Source organism: Echeneis naucrates, chromosome 18, assembly GCF_900963305.1.
Source record: "Echeneis naucrates chromosome 18, fEcheNa1.1, whole genome shotgun sequence".
Taxonomy (NCBI): Eukaryota; Metazoa; Chordata; class Actinopteri; order Carangiformes; family Echeneidae; genus Echeneis; species Echeneis naucrates.
Window position 1 is genome coordinate 8,626,939 of NC_042528.1, and position 16,249 is coordinate 8,643,187.

At 39.0% G+C, this 16,249-nt stretch overlaps 1 protein-coding gene across 1 annotated transcript in view; it reads right to left on the bottom strand.

Annotated features, from left to right (window-relative positions):
• The window catches only part of LOC115058673 (pyruvate carboxylase, mitochondrial), a 231,405-nt gene that overhangs the window by 24,422 nt on the left and 190,734 nt on the right, over positions 1–16,249 (bottom strand). Inside the window, exons 16-21 of the mRNA XM_029526110.1 lie at positions 15,375–15,531; positions 12,191–12,431; positions 10,309–10,476; positions 9,515–9,596; positions 4,586–4,743; positions 3,987–4,073 (exon numbers count right to left, since the gene is read on the bottom strand). Coding sequence (XP_029381970.1) covers positions 3,987–4,073; positions 4,586–4,743; positions 9,515–9,596; positions 10,309–10,476; positions 12,191–12,431; positions 15,375–15,531 — 893 coding nt within the window. The remainder of the gene's footprint in view (positions 1–3,986; positions 4,074–4,585; positions 4,744–9,514; positions 9,597–10,308; positions 10,477–12,190; positions 12,432–15,374; positions 15,532–16,249) is intronic.

Here is a 16,249-nt window from a genome sequence, read left to right on the forward strand (position 1 = left end):
AGAAAAGAAAAAAAAGATAGGAATAGGACAGGAAGACATCTGTTAAAAGCAAAGGCAGAGAGGAGAAAGGCATCAGAGGGTCAGGAAACTTCAGCTTGTGTTAGGCAGTGACAAAATCAGGCCTGTGTGAAACTACCCTGACACTTAAGATTAGACTGATTAAACAGAGCTGCTCCGTTTCCACTCTATCAAATGTGAACGTTTTCTGGCTTCTTAGAGTTCTTTGAAGTTGAACTGAATATTTTGGGATGTGTAACTGTGGTGGAAAAAGACAAGTGTATAGTGTATCACTAAGTACGCCAGATCGGTTTCTTACCATTAGATCATCATAATTCTCATATCTGTACAGAAAAGATAAAGCTGGAGCCAACGACCTGGTCTTAGTCTGCCTTTATCCAAGAGTAACAATCCAAGCACATAAACATGTTGGCTTCTCCTGTTTAAGACAGACTGAAGCGATGTGGCTGTCCAGGTTACAACAACAGAGCAATTATTTTTTGAGGTCTCTGACAGAGAATGCATTTCCCAAAGTGTCGAACTATCTTTGGAAAGTTGCAATATCTTTTAATGCTTTACATTTCCACCATTTCCTGAGGCCTTACAAACCGAGTATGTATTACATATATAATTTACACATTGTGATTATATAGGTAGTGCTAAGTTGGTGGCAAATATCTTCTTAAGGATGTTGTAGGTTTATCTTGTGTACTTATGGAAGACATGCACAGCAATATTATTACAATTTTTAGCAATTACATGATTCAACAATGCCTGTAGGGTCTGTTCATGTATATTTTACCTGGTTTCTGTTGCTTCAGCAAATATTGCCTGAAGCCAAAATAGGAAGTTGTATTAGACAAAGTGATTATTATCAGCTTTGACATCGTACTGTTGTACCATTACAACGCTTTGGGCTGAGCAAGGTTACCACAACATGAGCGGGAGGACAATGAGCGGCAAGAGCGACTGAGAGGTGTGCATCAGCCCAGGAGTACATAATCCATGACGACATGTTACAGAGGTGGAAACACCCTTTCCCTGTTCGTTTTCCAGTAGTTCAACACTCAGTTTTATCAATTGCTTTGTCTCAATTTTCAAGGTTTCTTCAATATAAATGCTTTTACTTTCATATTAGTACTCCCCTCATCCAGTTAACAGCATCACATTTCACCCCTCTCATCCATTTCACCCCCAGATTACTGATGGGGGGAAAAAAGCAGCATAACACTAATAACATCATAAAAGCTGAGAATAAGTGAGACAATATTACATTTTGTAAAAAGGCATAAAGAAACATTTCAGGTTGGTCATTGCTAGACGTGGTCCACATTTACTTTGAAGAAGCAGCTCCATTTCAATGTTAAAATACCTTACAAAACAAGAAAGATGTGCAGAACTGCTATTACCTTAAGTGGCTTCTGTGAAATGGAGTGAGTCTCTCTCTATTTTAGAGATACTGAGTCAATATACAGTGCACTTGAATAGAAGACAACATCCTGATAACACTTACACCCCTCCTTGTTTGTTCTGCACCTCAGTTCATTTCTGCTTAGTGAATCACATATTGAAGAGACCTCTACACATAAAGCAGATCCTCACCCGTGCTTGACTTACTGGCCAAACGGCCTTCTTTTAGATCAATAAATGCCCTCAGAAAATAGTTTTCTTTCAATATTATTTTACATTTTCGGCCAAGAACAGGGCCTTTTACAGCTGGTAAACACACTCCAACATTCTCCAAGCTGCACACCACTTAGTGTGTCTAAATGTTTTCACTATACTGTAGTTAGCATGCAAACCACCAATTCCCACTGATTATTATACTCCCAAGCAGTGGTATGGAGCTGCATTATCAATGACAGACATTTGATTTCATCTCAACAGTTTAATGCAATTAGTATAAATGCTGAGGAGTACTGGGGCCATATTTTTAAGAAGCCCTGATGAGCAGTGGTCCTTTATAATTAAAATTGAAGTCCATAGACCTCCTGTAGACTTAGTAAATTTGTGTTCAATAATGTAATAATACTCAGCATCACATCTAGAATTAATGTTAAGCTATAAATATTTGAGGATTTGAAAAATAGAAATTGTTCAGGGCATTACTTAAAAAACAACAAAAAAAAAAAAACCCTGAAATTTATATGTTTTGGAGAGTGAGCAATCACTTCAATGCCAATCCTTTTTATGCAAATGCCTTGATGATCAAAGGTTATAACTTAAAGACATAATTCTAGTCGTCTGTTTTTCTCATGCTGAGGAGTCACAGGGCACTTGATAAAGATGGCCGTGTAAATATTTGGGATTTTTTTTTTTTTTTTAACCAATTTGGTGCAAATTATTCTGGAAATTAAGCCCTCTGAGAAAACGCTATCTTTCCCCCACAGCTCTCTCAGGGCTGAGGATACAAGTCTGTGTGTGGGAGATCACAGTCAATGTGGATGCCTTGGTTGCTCTCCGTTCTGACAATGCAGTGTGTGGTGTGTCTACTTTATATCTATATCTGACAAGCACACTCCTCCTTCCTTATCGACGAGTCAACAGTGTGAGAGACGCAGCCATCGTCAAGCTAACAGGATACAACAGAGGGCATAGCAGGACCCTTAGGCACATTAAGCCAACATTGGCTTGTGCAATGAAGCCTGCTGAGCCTTAATTGAATTGATAGAGAGCATGGGGAGAGGGTAGAGGAGGTCGAGATAATTGATGAGCAAAACAAATGAGGAAAGAAAATTAGGAAGAAGGGACCCAAGAAAGAAATTTGAGAAAGAACGACAAAAGGAAAATAAAAATAGAAAAAGAGAGGAAGAGTAATGGGGGATCTAGGGGAGCGTGTCTTTGATGATAAAGAGAGAAAAAGAAGAAAGATGACTGGATAATAAATATGTACAAAGCAGCACCAGCACCAGACTGAAAAGACAAAAAGAATAGTCACAGGGCAACAGTGTTGGGGCAACTTCTCCCAAAAGGTAACTACATTAGTTATTCAGTTACACATTATAAAAGTAACTGTTGCATTACTTTCTAGTACATTTTTAATTGCTCGGATGTGTCTGAATTTGGAGCCCACCTCCACCTCTCTTTAATGGAACTTAAAATACATATGCATGTTCAATTAGAAGATGTTTGAGTAAGTTTGAATTACTTGACATCGACGTGGAGAGGCACTTTTGTGCAGGGCATAATGTGCATTTCGCCATTCCATTCTTTCCTTTAATTTCCTGGAGAGAAAAGTAATGGCTGTACTTCCATTTAGAGAAGGCTACTTTGGTGTTATTTGGGCTGCCATTCCTGTTTCTCGTTGACTGACTCACTTGGGCCTTTCGTGGTTTGGGATTTTACCAAAATAAGCATAAAGGTGACGCAAATAAAAGAAAATCAAAGAGAGCGTTTTGTGTCAATGAGAGCATCCTGCTGAAATAGAAGAGGCCCACTTAAAACTACCTGCTACACAGACTGGGTAAAAAACAGCCTCGTGCAGAATATCCTTTATTTCTTGGGGTAAAATGTCCAGTTAAGAACTTACTTTCATGTTTAGTTAGTTAAGGAAGCCAGGGAAGGTCAATCAGGCTGAGGCTTAACATGAATCCAGACAGCACAGAATGCTGGATGTACCACACTTAATCTGGAGGGGCAGCTTGGCAGAGGCAGCCAGTGTGACAGGTGCCAAAGTAGAAATATCAAATACATGCCAAGTTATACTTGAATTTCGTGCACATTTTTTTCACAGCGTAGACAATATATTGAGAAAGTGACTGAGGAAGTTAAAAATTCACTATGTATTTTTTTCCCCTGCATACCTATTTATTTTTATATAAACTTAAGCTGTTCTGTACTGTAGGATACAATGTTTTTTTTTTTTTTATATTCATGCCTGCTGAGCCAGATTAGGATTTTCTGGCATTAGCAACTGTACAAATATTAGATGTTTTATTACATGTTAGAGTTCTTCTAATGGGTATTTATGTTTTATCTTAATGTCTCACCTTAATTAGGTCCCCGAGTAGTTTGTTGGCTTCGGTGTAGGCCTTCTTCACCTCCTTGAATTTATTTCCCAGCCCCATACTATGGGCCTGCAAACAACCAAAGTGAAAAGTATGAACTGGTACAGTATTGAGTCGTTCTTCAGCACTTCCTCTTTAAGAAAACAGTCAAAAGATTCTGGTCATTTGTCAACCAGTCACTGTAAAATATAATTTGTGTACCGATGCGCACGCACACTTCTTAAATTTATGTGAAGATGCGCACAAAGCAAGGTCAGATGGACCAGTGCAACATCCACTGACAACTGTAATTTGTTCCACGATGCATTAGTTTAGTACAAGCTCTGGGTTGTGCATGGGCTTATTTTTCAAGTGGTGAAAAGCACTGTATCTTCCTATACATGAAACAAATGCACCAACACTTTAGAGGTGTATTGAACTGGAGTTGCATGTAGCAACAGTTAATAGAAATGTAATGCTGTATGGAGCTAACTCAACATCTACACCTCTCACAGTAATGCATTTTAACATGTTTTAGCTTCAAAATCAATCACAGGCAAAAAAAAAACCTCAATAAAAAGGGTCAGAATAGCTCACTGTACCTGGAAGTGAAGGTTGGTGTACTGTCCTCCTGGTATCTCATTCTCATAGACATCAGCGTTGCCAGATTTCATTGTAGCAGTGCAGTCAAATGGAGCATACAGGCCTCTGGTTACTTCCCAGTATTCGCTGTAGTCAAACACCTTCTCCAAGGCAATGCCTTTGAAAGAACAAATTGACATCAGATTAATGGTCACTTTACTTTTAATGAGACTTGACAACGCTGACCTGATGTGCAGCACAAATGAAACTGGGTTTGTTTCGTCTTAAATTGAGGATGAAAGGGACAACACCAAGTACAAACACATCGGTAATGTCGTTCTGCACAAACGTAGAGGTAAAAAATCTTACCCAGCAGAATGTAGGGAGAAATAAAAGAATTATTATCAAGTTGAATTTGTTTGGATTCGTGAAATTTATATACTACATTGGCTAAAATCACTGTGTCTATAGTATTAGTAATTGCTGATTCATGTGTAAAGCCAAAATCTGTAGCTTTCTGTTCATTTTGCCATCCCCTTTGAAAAGAGGTAATTGATGTGATGTTTGCTATAAATGTAGTGGGATTGTTTGGAAAGCCTATGTGGCAACCCGCCATTTATTTGAATTAGCCATCTCAAAACTTGTGCCATCTAGTAAATTGTGACAGCACAGGGCTTATGCTGTCAAGTTTGTTTTTTTTCAAGCATATAGTGATTTGTCTGCCAGAACAAGTCCAACCCATCAGGTAGGTGGATATGTCTCCAACAGTGGTACAGTAAGATGTTTTTTTAGGATTCACTGTACCAGGTTTTCACTCTCAAAACAGCCACCAAGACATTTATGCTGCGCAGCATCTACCAGGAGCTCACAGCTCTTAAAAAGTACATTAAGTCAAGAAAACTTTGGTTTAGTTTAAAAGCCTGAACAACAGTGTAGGTAAAGGAGACTAATTAGTCAACTTGAGCTCATTCTGCATTTGCTGTTTGTGCTACAGCACATGTGAGCCATTCATTAAATCCCTGTGGTATTTAGTGATCCTTAGAAACCCAAAAAAATTAAATATATAAAAAAAAAAAACATAAACAAACAAACATTTGTGTCTCATAATTATGAAATTCTGTTGCTGTCAGTTAAGGTGTGCTAAAGCTGTGTGTGGACTTCAAAATGAAAAATCTGCTTTCATGTTAAGACATGTATATGACAGACAGGCAGTACATTGAGGTTCTGGCAAATGATTATGAAAATCTGCTATGTTAATGTGGCAAACTTAGCTTGATACATCCACAGTGGTTTTCTTCCAAAGCAAGTATGTACTGCAAAAAGTGTTTGGGTGCTTCCACCGTGAACTTGGCAGGGACATGGAGCTACTGTGAAATTAATGTGAAATTAATGTGCATGTTGTTGCTCGTCAAATTCTGCTGCCTGCCAAGCCAGCCAGTAATTGGGTCCATTTCTTTCTCTGTTTGAGAACACCATTTTGTAGCTTTCATTTATGCTTCTACTGTGAAATTTCAGCATCCATTTATAAGGGGAAGTGACAGTATGATCAACGAGACAGTAGACTATTGTTTGAAAAAAAACACAGAGGTAAAGAAAAGACAAAGGGGTCTGCCTTGATAGAAAATGGCGGATACACTGCATTCTGCTATTCTTTACCAAGGTTATTGAGGCTAAGTAGTGGATTGTAAAATATTGGAATTGAATGAAGATGCTTTAAAAGAGAACTTGTGGTAGCTCTCAGAACGTGAATTCACCTTTATGAAGGCTGTGCTGGTGATGTTTTGGTATTAATGCATGCCTCCACTTAGTTGAGGAAAAGTCTAATTAGCCACACCACACTGGAACTGCTTCTGAAAGTTGAGTCAACTAATTTACATGAGCAGAAAAAAAGCTTTGCTGAGGAGGGATGTCAGGAGCATCTTTCTAAACTAGCAAGGCTAGCCACTCATAGATTATGCTGTTAGTTTGTGACAGATGAAGTAGGATACTGTAAAAAATGGATGGCAGCAGATGACAAGCTAATTTCTTCCAATGTGACAAAAAATATTGTGCATACGCGAGAGAGACAGTCGCAGGTTCACCTGTCTTTGCCGAAACAAAGACAGCCAGACACGCTGTTTGTGCTTGAGGAGATATGGGTCAACCAACACACATGAATGAAGACAGATGAGACACCAGGAGATTCAGACAGAAAAGAAGGAAAAGAGAACTTGGACAAGGAGAGATGAGGGAGGAAGCGAAATGTGTGCACTTCTGCCTCCCTGTCTTGGTTCACTTGCTATGAGAGTTTTTGGTGCAAGTACCTATAAATAGTAACAGCGACAATAGCGATACCTGGGCCTGTCATATGTGCATTTTCATTTTGGTGTGTTTCATGCCTGCTCTGTGAATGGCAGCAGTGTTATGGTTGCAAATTCCTAATCAATTAGATCCATAGATGACACAAAATAAGATGCAAGTGGCAATAAGATGGTGTCAAAGGTCACTTTAATGTGTCTCATCATTCAGCAGGAGAAGTGTTTGTGAATATGTATGACCATTTTTAATGCTGCAGTGCATGTGTGAGTGCACGCTGTGCCTGACTAAGTAAATACAGTGACAGCTTAAAGACAGATTAATTAACCAGTGACCTCTGTGTTTGCCATGTCTCCAGGACAAAGAGATAATGTGGGAGATACTGAGGGAGTGGAGGAACAGAGAGAGTGGGAGTTTCAGGGGGTAAAATGGGCATGTTAAGGGCTGTTAATTACTTTATCAGGGACTGAAGGAGGAGGTGGATGGAAAAACAATGTGAAAGTAGCAGGGATAGGTAAAGGCTCGACAGTAAAGAGAGGGCAGGAGATAGACGAGGCAAAGCTCGGTGTTACAAAGCAGCAGTCAGTGCTCTGCTCAGAGTGGTAAAAGAGGGGAGGAAGTCAAGGAAAACAGTTAACAGACTAAGGTGATGAAAACAAGGAAGGAACCAAAGCAAAAGTATCCAGATGGGCAAACGGAGATGGAAGGGGGAAAGCATAAAGACAGAAATAGATGAAAATGGGAGACAAGGTCGCAGGTATTAAAGAACGTCGATGCAAGGAGGAGTTTGTCTGAATGTGTATGCATACTGCATGTGTCAGGGCCACATCAAGATAGAACTATGTGCATGTGAGAGTGTAGGTGTGCGAGATATCTTAAGCGAAGCTAAATAAAATTCAATGAATACACTGAGACTTGAAAATCTCCTGCTCTTGAGTAACGACCTTGTTCTTTTTTCTGAGTACTGTATGCTAACTGGATGGGAGAGGTTCTCTCCCTCTGATACTGTGATGCAGTAATATGTCATGTTTCCTGCCCTGCCCAGAACAACATTTGCCAGCTCCATAGAGACGCGGTGAACCTGTTGCATTAAGCTGTTAGTTGAATGTGTAGTAAGAGAGCAGCAGTGAAGGAAGAGGTTTTCCTTTCAAAGCACAAGTCACACAACAGCATCTTTTTCATCTGCTGTGTTGCCTGATACACTATTACAGACGTGGCTTCTTCTTTTATGATGGAGGTCTCAGTGTATGATTGTTAAATATTGCTGGAGAATCTGGTCTACAGTAGCAAAAAAGCCTGTTCCTGCTGAAGGACCCCGAGGGATCACAGCATGAAGACCTGATGTTTTCAGTCATGCCCTGCTTTCCAGCGCCTTAGTATAGCTGCAGCTGAACTGGTCTAATTGGTATGCCATGATGTTTGCTGTTTAGCCACTCATCAATGGAAATTGGGGGCAGCAAAGCACAGCAGTACAGACAGAGGCAGAGGACAGTCAAACACTGCCTCTAGGCCTGGTCAGCGTTTAAACACTAATAATGCTCTAAACTGTAGTTTTCCTTGAAGACAGATAAATAATTATTAAGGTAAAGCATGCGCTGCAAGATGTAACCGCAGAGATTTCCAAACAATACTACATGTAAGCTTGCCAACAAATAAGAATTAGAGTGTGCTTCATAATCATTTTAGTTGGCATGTATATTTGATTGTTGTAAATAAGTATCATTAATATTTACATTGCATTGTGAGAACCTCTCAATAAACATGCAGCGTTAGACACAGACCCGTAATATCGCTGTACCCTGCCCATCAGTCTACCTATGTTAATCAATTCCTCCACTAGAGCAGCAGGCAGGACATGACCTGCGCAGGATGAATGGTGTGAACATAATTAACAGGGCTCTTCATGGTTCTAACCAATGGAAATGAGCTATCAGATCTAGTTAAGCAAGCTGAGTCAGTTTTCCCAACAGCATTACTCTGCATAACATTTTACTAGTTTAGATGAGTTTATCCGTTTCAATATCCTCTGGATTTTATAATAGTTTTATAATAATGCCCTGAGGATTTTTTATTATACTATTATAATAGTTTTATAATAGTCAGTCATCAGAGGAGGGATGGGCTTCATCTTTTTCACAGCGGAATGTTCACATTGTAAGTCTATCTGTTCACTTTCGTTTGAACTTCAGAGAAGACAGAATAAATAATGGTGGATGGTGACAATGAGGGATGTAAAGGTTTTAAGTATGCAGTGGTCAGCCTACAATGACTTGGTTGTTAGTGTTGCAGTGGCTCAGGATGTAATCTGAAGGCAGCCAGTTCAATTTCAGGTTACTTCAAGTTTTATATATTGTTAGCATGCACAAACGTTGAGGAGCTGAAAAATAAAAAAAATTTTACTTTTCCAATAAATCTATATGTGCTCATATTTTTCATCTGCCAGACGTAATTATTAGAGCAGATGATTTCATGGATCCAGAAGGTTTTGTTGAAAAAAGAATGAGCTTCTGTTGACTTTGTCATTCTCTTTTTTGTGAACTGTCTCTTTCTTTTCCATCTAACTGCCATAATTGTCTATGTGATCACATTCATTCAGAAACTGTCATTTATTGATTTTTCACTAATATAGTGAACTCTCAGAAAAGCCCACTTACCGGTATCAAGTTTGGTCCCCTTTGCACAGGCCACGATGGCTCCCATGCTGGGCTGAGAAGTCATGCCAGCCATAGAGTCAACCTAGATGCAGACAATCAATATGAATACCATTTGACATAAAACCTTGATTATTATATACGCCCACACCTCAATGGATAGATTTTGTAAACATGGAGCAAAACGTGCAGTGTATTAGTGTGCATGTCAATTGGCTGTATTTCTGAAAAATGTGCATATGTATGATTATATAATGGAAGCAGAAAAAAGCTAATTCCCATGAAAAAGGAACAGCATTTTATCCTGTCAATCTTCCCAGCCTGTCAAGTGTTTTTCAGTGTGCTTCATCTTCTTTGTTGCTGTGCATGAATGTTGAATTCGTTGGCACAGTAAAAAGACGTGGCTTCACTACATAAAAACAAAAGAGTCGATTGTTTTTAGTGGGTGTGTCTGATCCATGGCGGACAATTGGTTGTATGTTTCATTCAGTGTTACAAGGAGCTGAACAACAGAATGGTCCAGCACTGCAAACTGGAGCCAATTGTTTTAATGAAAGTGCCAAGGCTGGCAGCATGTGTCGCTGAACACAGTAAGGAAAATGCTACTGGCTTCAACAATAGTTTCAGTGACATTTCACAATGCCAACTGCAGAAGCTGCTGGAAAATGAATGTTTTTAGTGGGTGGACCTAGGCCCCCAAAAACTATTTTAGCTGAAATTGGCTAGTGCCTGGCACTTATTACATGTCCGCTTTCCTCCAGTATCATGAGAATGGTACAGCAAAGATGAATACTCACAGCCACGTCAACTACATCAGCTCCAGCCTCAGCACAGGCCAGCATGGCAGCTACACCAGCTCCAGCTGTGTCGTGAGTATGCACATGGATGGGTACATCTGGGAAACGTTCTCTCAGAGCACTGACCAGAAGCTTGCTGGCCTCCGGCTTCAGCAGGCCAGCCATATCCTAGTAGGGCGGACAGAGAGGAGGGAGTAGCATCAATCAAATAACGAAATGAAAAATTTTGGTGAGAGTTGGCACAATATATCGAACAAATATTTTATGTTAATATTATATATATATCACATCTTACGTTACTATGCACTTTCTATTTTATATTAGATCCATTTGGAACTAGATTTCTGGACCTCAATAAATTGAAACTCAAATTGAAACTCAAATGGACCTTAATCTGTATGTTATATAAATGGCTTTCTAGAGCACATCTAAATATTACATATGGAGTCCTGGACTAAGTTAAACAACATTCATTTCAACCACCTGATTTGGTCGTCATTAATGAGAGACTTTGCACACAGCACTGGGCTGAGGCTCATGAGAGCTGGAAGACATTTCTGACAGATTCAAACAAGTAGAAACTGACCAAATGATGGAAGCAGAAAGAAGATGTTCACAAACACTGAAATCCTTAAAGGGATCACAATTTGAAAAGAGAAGGATTTCATGACTATAATTATCCATCTGTGTGAGGAAGCTAGATTGAACTGATCTGGTTTGAAACCTTTCTGTTTTCAAACGGGTACACTTTTGTAAAACTCAAGGCTCAAAATGATTTAACATGCACGAAAGAATTTATCATTAGAACAAAAAACACAGTAAAATTTTGCGTTTCACAGTCTTGCAAAAATGAGTAATACATAAATCTTGTATGAAATTAATGTTTAAATCCTAACTGATTTTAACAGAGGTTCCCAGACAGAGCTTAGATATTTAGTTGCGCACTCTTTGATGATCATTGCACTCCTTGAAGTTATAATGTATGCAAATTTCCTCTTTTAAAAGTTAACCTAATTAGCTGCGCAAGCCTTTTATGATCTTGCCACAGCTGCATGCTACGCTTCACACTGCTGTAGAGGACTTAATCCTTTCACCTTTGAAAATATTCTGTCAGGCTTGAAAGAAGAAATTAATTTAATGCGAGCATTACCAGTTTACACATTTAGATAAATGACAAGTATAAAATTCATTTCAATAAGAGCAAACAGACAATGTGTTCAACAGTTATCACGCAATTAATCAAAATGCGCATCTGTGTTTTGTATGTCAGACTGTTTTACGTCGCTGTGTTAAACTCGGCTCCTGGAAAATCTAGATTTGATCTATTTTTGTATTCAGCCAAGAATGTACAATTCAGCAGTGGCACCAGACATGACAGCAACAACAGAAAAGAAGACAGTAGTAGTGGTAGTTGCTGCTGCATGTCTGGACAGATTTTAACATATATAATTAAGTAGTGATGAATTTAATAAAGTCACACACTGCAGTTTACATACATCATTTTGAGTAGTGGTAATTTGTCTATTTAAACAGCCTTCATGCCAAGTCCAATCATAGCTCAAAACAAATGAATACAATTATTTTTACATCGAAAGGCTAATTGTACCATGTGAGACAACCAAGATGTTTCAGTGGTGGTTAGTTCTGGTACTCCGTGTAAGGACACTCACTTGTAGGCACAAAGAAGCATTTGCAAAGATCTCTTTTCAGCTGTTTTTATGTTATTAGTTGGCTGATGAGCAGGGACTTCTAAGCACTAAGTGCCAGAGTCTAAGATTGTCACAAGAAAGAAAAAACTGTCTCGTTCATTGATCTTTGAGCAGCAGTCAACAGCTATTGAGGCAATTGATTATAATACCAGATCCTCTTTTTATTTTCGCACCTTGATACACAGGATGTGTGTCCCAGCTTTGACGAGCTCATCTGCCAATTTCACATAGTACTCCAGGGAGTACTTCTGCCTCATTGGGTCAGACACATCGCCTGTGTACGAAATGGCGGCCTCCACTACGCCACCTGCTGCTCCAGCAGCCTCCATTCCCAGCAGCATATTTGGCAGGTAGTTCAGGGAATCAAACACACGGAAGATATCCATCCCGTTCTCCTTAGCCACTTCACAGAACCTGAGGAAACACGATGGGAGGCACGATGTTACGAAAAAGCTTAAAATGTAATACCATTCATGTGTAATGCAGAAATAAACTGCAAGATCAACATATAACCTCTCTCTCTTTTACTTATCACTGTCTTCATGCCAACTATATCAGATATAATAGTGCATACCTGGGCTGGAATGTAAGAACACCACTCATAAATATTGTTGTACCTGTGTTGTTCCAATTTTCTCACTATTTTCATGAAAAGTGAGCCCACAGTAACTCCAGCGCAATGCATAGTCCCCTCATTATCTCTCTGCTAGGAGGAAATCCCTCTTACAGCTTTGTATCTTCATCAGGTTTTTCATAATTGGGGTGTGCACTTATTGTCATTATGGAGCTGTGCAATATTTATGCACACAGAGCTTTTGAAAATAAACATACACTTAATGCTTTGCCATGAGAGGATTAGCAGTCTGTGCATCCAGCATTTAAGTGCTGTCTAGTGGACACTGTTTGGCAACAGATCAAACACACTGCACTGTCCCACATATCTGAGTCAGAGCTAAAGTGGACTTTATGTGTGCAATCATTACGTGAATCTGAAGTTTTCCTGTCAAAAAATGTGTGGCCTTCAATTGACAAGACGATCTAGTTAGCAGTCATCTATCCCTTTTAATCCTCAGGGCATTTTAGATATTTTTGAATTTTAGAACCTTCTAGCTTCACAGTATACTACTGTATACTGGGACCCTGTGAAATGCACTTTAAATCAATGAAATAAAATGAAATTACACTTTGATTCGATTCATTTAATAAAGATGGTTAGGCCACTTGGTGGTGGTGCAGTGATGCCAAAAGTGCTGACAGCTGGAATGTGATGGGGTGACAAGATGGATGGAGAAAGAGAGCCATGCAAACAGAGAAAACTATGCATTTTTTTTTTTTATCACTTCTCCTATAACACACTGAATCAGGGGTTGGCAGTTGGGGAGGGGTAGGGTCAGTTGGAATAGGAAAAAGGGAGAGAGAGAGTTCAAAAAGAAAGCAAGCGTGTATTGCAAAGATATGAGTGGAGACATAAATCTGTGAGTTGTAAGAGTAGAGATAAATAATGACCAAATGATGGGAGAAGTGGTGCAAAACATACAAAAATAGGTTTTTGTGTGTGTATGATTCAATGGGAATGAAGCAGAAGAGGACAGCTGCATTACTCTACATTAAGCCATGACTCATTTAATTCAGGTGAGGGGAATTACACAGTATATATAGATGTGTGGGGGTTTGTGTGTTTGTACAAGTTGTATGTTGAACTGACTGCAGGTGTGTGTGCTTGAGCAGGCATAAATCATCCACATCATAGCTTGTGAATCCATTTTGAAAAGTGTAAGAGGCATGTGTATATATGTATGAGGGCACAGGAGTATTTATTGCCCTGAATGTGTTATTGGTATGTATGTGACTCAACAATATGTCAATGAAATGTAGCTAACCCACTGAGCATGATAGGAGGCAACAAGAACACATCAACCACATTCATCTGATGAAATGTTTGTGTCAGTTGTGTGGTTGGAGGACAGCCCGCAGTATATCCATTTGGATATATTTAGAGAGAAAGCAGCTGTTTCTCAAGACTTCATAGTACGAATGGAGTATGATTTACACAAAGTAAGAAAGAGAGTGAGGGAGGAGGGAGAAAAAAAAAAAAACTCTTGAAAGCGATTAAAAAGGGACGCTTAAAGCAACTCTTGTTCTTAAGTGAGAAACTCCATCTGCTGAGGATTCTCACAAGATGTGGTTAAAAGCTTTGGAAACAGCAAGTAATAACCTTCTGTTTGTTAAGCTCTGCAGATATCCAAAGACTGCAAAAATAAAAAGCAAACAAACTAAAAAAGAACAATGGAATGAGCTTATTTAGGATGGAGAGAATCAAAAATTCTTGTTGGTCATTTAAAAGGTTAAATGAATGATTGGACTGAATGTGAAATAGTGCTTTTTGGATTGATGATCTTTTATGAACAACTGCATGGGGAAAAAGTGCCAAGTTGGAAATAAATTCTGTGCAAGTGTCCTGAGTTTATTGAATGCAAGAAATAGTATAATTTGACTCGGGGAGAAAGTGCATCATTAAAAAAAAGGGAGTGGGGGGCAGCAGGGGGCTAACTAAGGTATATATATGGATTAGTTGATATAAGTGACCTGCACCAAACAATGACCAGATCACATGGGCTTAACAAAAAAACAATTACATAATTCTATGAATAGAATTATATTATACTCATGAGGTAGAGCCAGAAGACAAAAAGGACACCCATTTTATATAATCCTACATGAAAGATAAATAACACTTTATCTTAGCAACCAGACCTTATACAGTAGTTGTGCCAAAAATGAAAATCTCCTCATTAAAAAAAAAAGCCAAGTCAACCTTCAGGCAATAACTGAAGTGTGGAACGTGATGATATAGTCACTAAGCCATTTACTAACTTTTTTTGAACATATACAAAAATACAGCAAAGAAATTATTCAGCTCATGTTGTGTTAGTGTATCTTGTATCTTGTCAGACCAGTAGGTGTGATTAACTCTTTACCTGCCTCCAGTAAATCTTGCATCCTGTGTTGCATTGTTTTACTTTAATGTTTTGCTATGACTAATTGTTTTATATAGTTTTTGGCTTCTGTATTCACTCAAGAAAGGCAAAGGAATTTTATCATGTAAAATGCCTAGTTATGCTTACCGACTAATATAAAATTCTGTGTGGAGTTGATAGTCACAAATGCTGTTCCCATGGAAACAACCCAGTCAGGGGATATTTCATAAATAATTGTGCCACCGAAAGAAGCAGGTGGAACTCCCTTCGTGAGAATCTTTTTCAATGTTTCCAGCACTGACTTGGATTGTGGATTTACACAGGAATACCAAACACCTAAACAGTGAAAGGATAAAATGTGTGTGTGTGCCTCTCTCACTTAAAAACTGCATTGTCAGGGTAGTTGGTGTAGCCCACAGCGTTGGCCCCTCTCAACAGCATCTGGAAAGGGACATTTGGGATCAAAGCTCTCAGCTCCTGGAGTCTCTTCCATGGGCACTCTGACAGGAAGCGCATGGCCACATCAAAGGTAGCACCTAATTAAACACATTGAGAGAGAGAGAGAGAGAGTGAGAGAGAGTGAGAGAGAGTGAGAGGAAGGGGAGAGGCAGAGAAAGTATGACAGGGGAAGGAAGAGGTGGCAGTTTATTTCTCTGTCATCTCAGATCTCATCTATCATCCCAGCTTTGATCTGAACTTCACACTTATGTGACTTATGTGACCCACAAATACAGACTGACACACACACACACGCACGCACGCACACAAATGTCACATACAGTAAAATAAACACTAATGGGTGCCCAAATAAAGTATATGATGATGCTTTCTCATTTCCTTTTAAAATCACTTGAAAATCTAAACTGTTTCATAGGAAGGGATGAAAAAAAGATAGCAATCTTTCATTTCCTTTCTGGGGGCGTAAGCTGGTGAATCTCAGCCGTTTATCATATCGGCTCAGGTTATAGAAGCCTCCACTGTTATTTTTTGCTGATCCAACACTGTCATCATTAAATTTCATTTTCAGAGCACTCATACATTGAGACACAGAGAATACAAAGCACAACTGCTTGTTCCTTACTCAGTAAGAAACACAGCTTCCATGGAAATCCTTCCATTAAGTTTCTTCTCCAGAATTTTGGATTTCAGTCTGTGTCAGCATCTTTAACACGACTGGTTTAGAGCTAAATTTTATCTGAGGAATCATTTCTGATATTAAACATCCATATTAATGTTCAAACCATGATGCTGAGT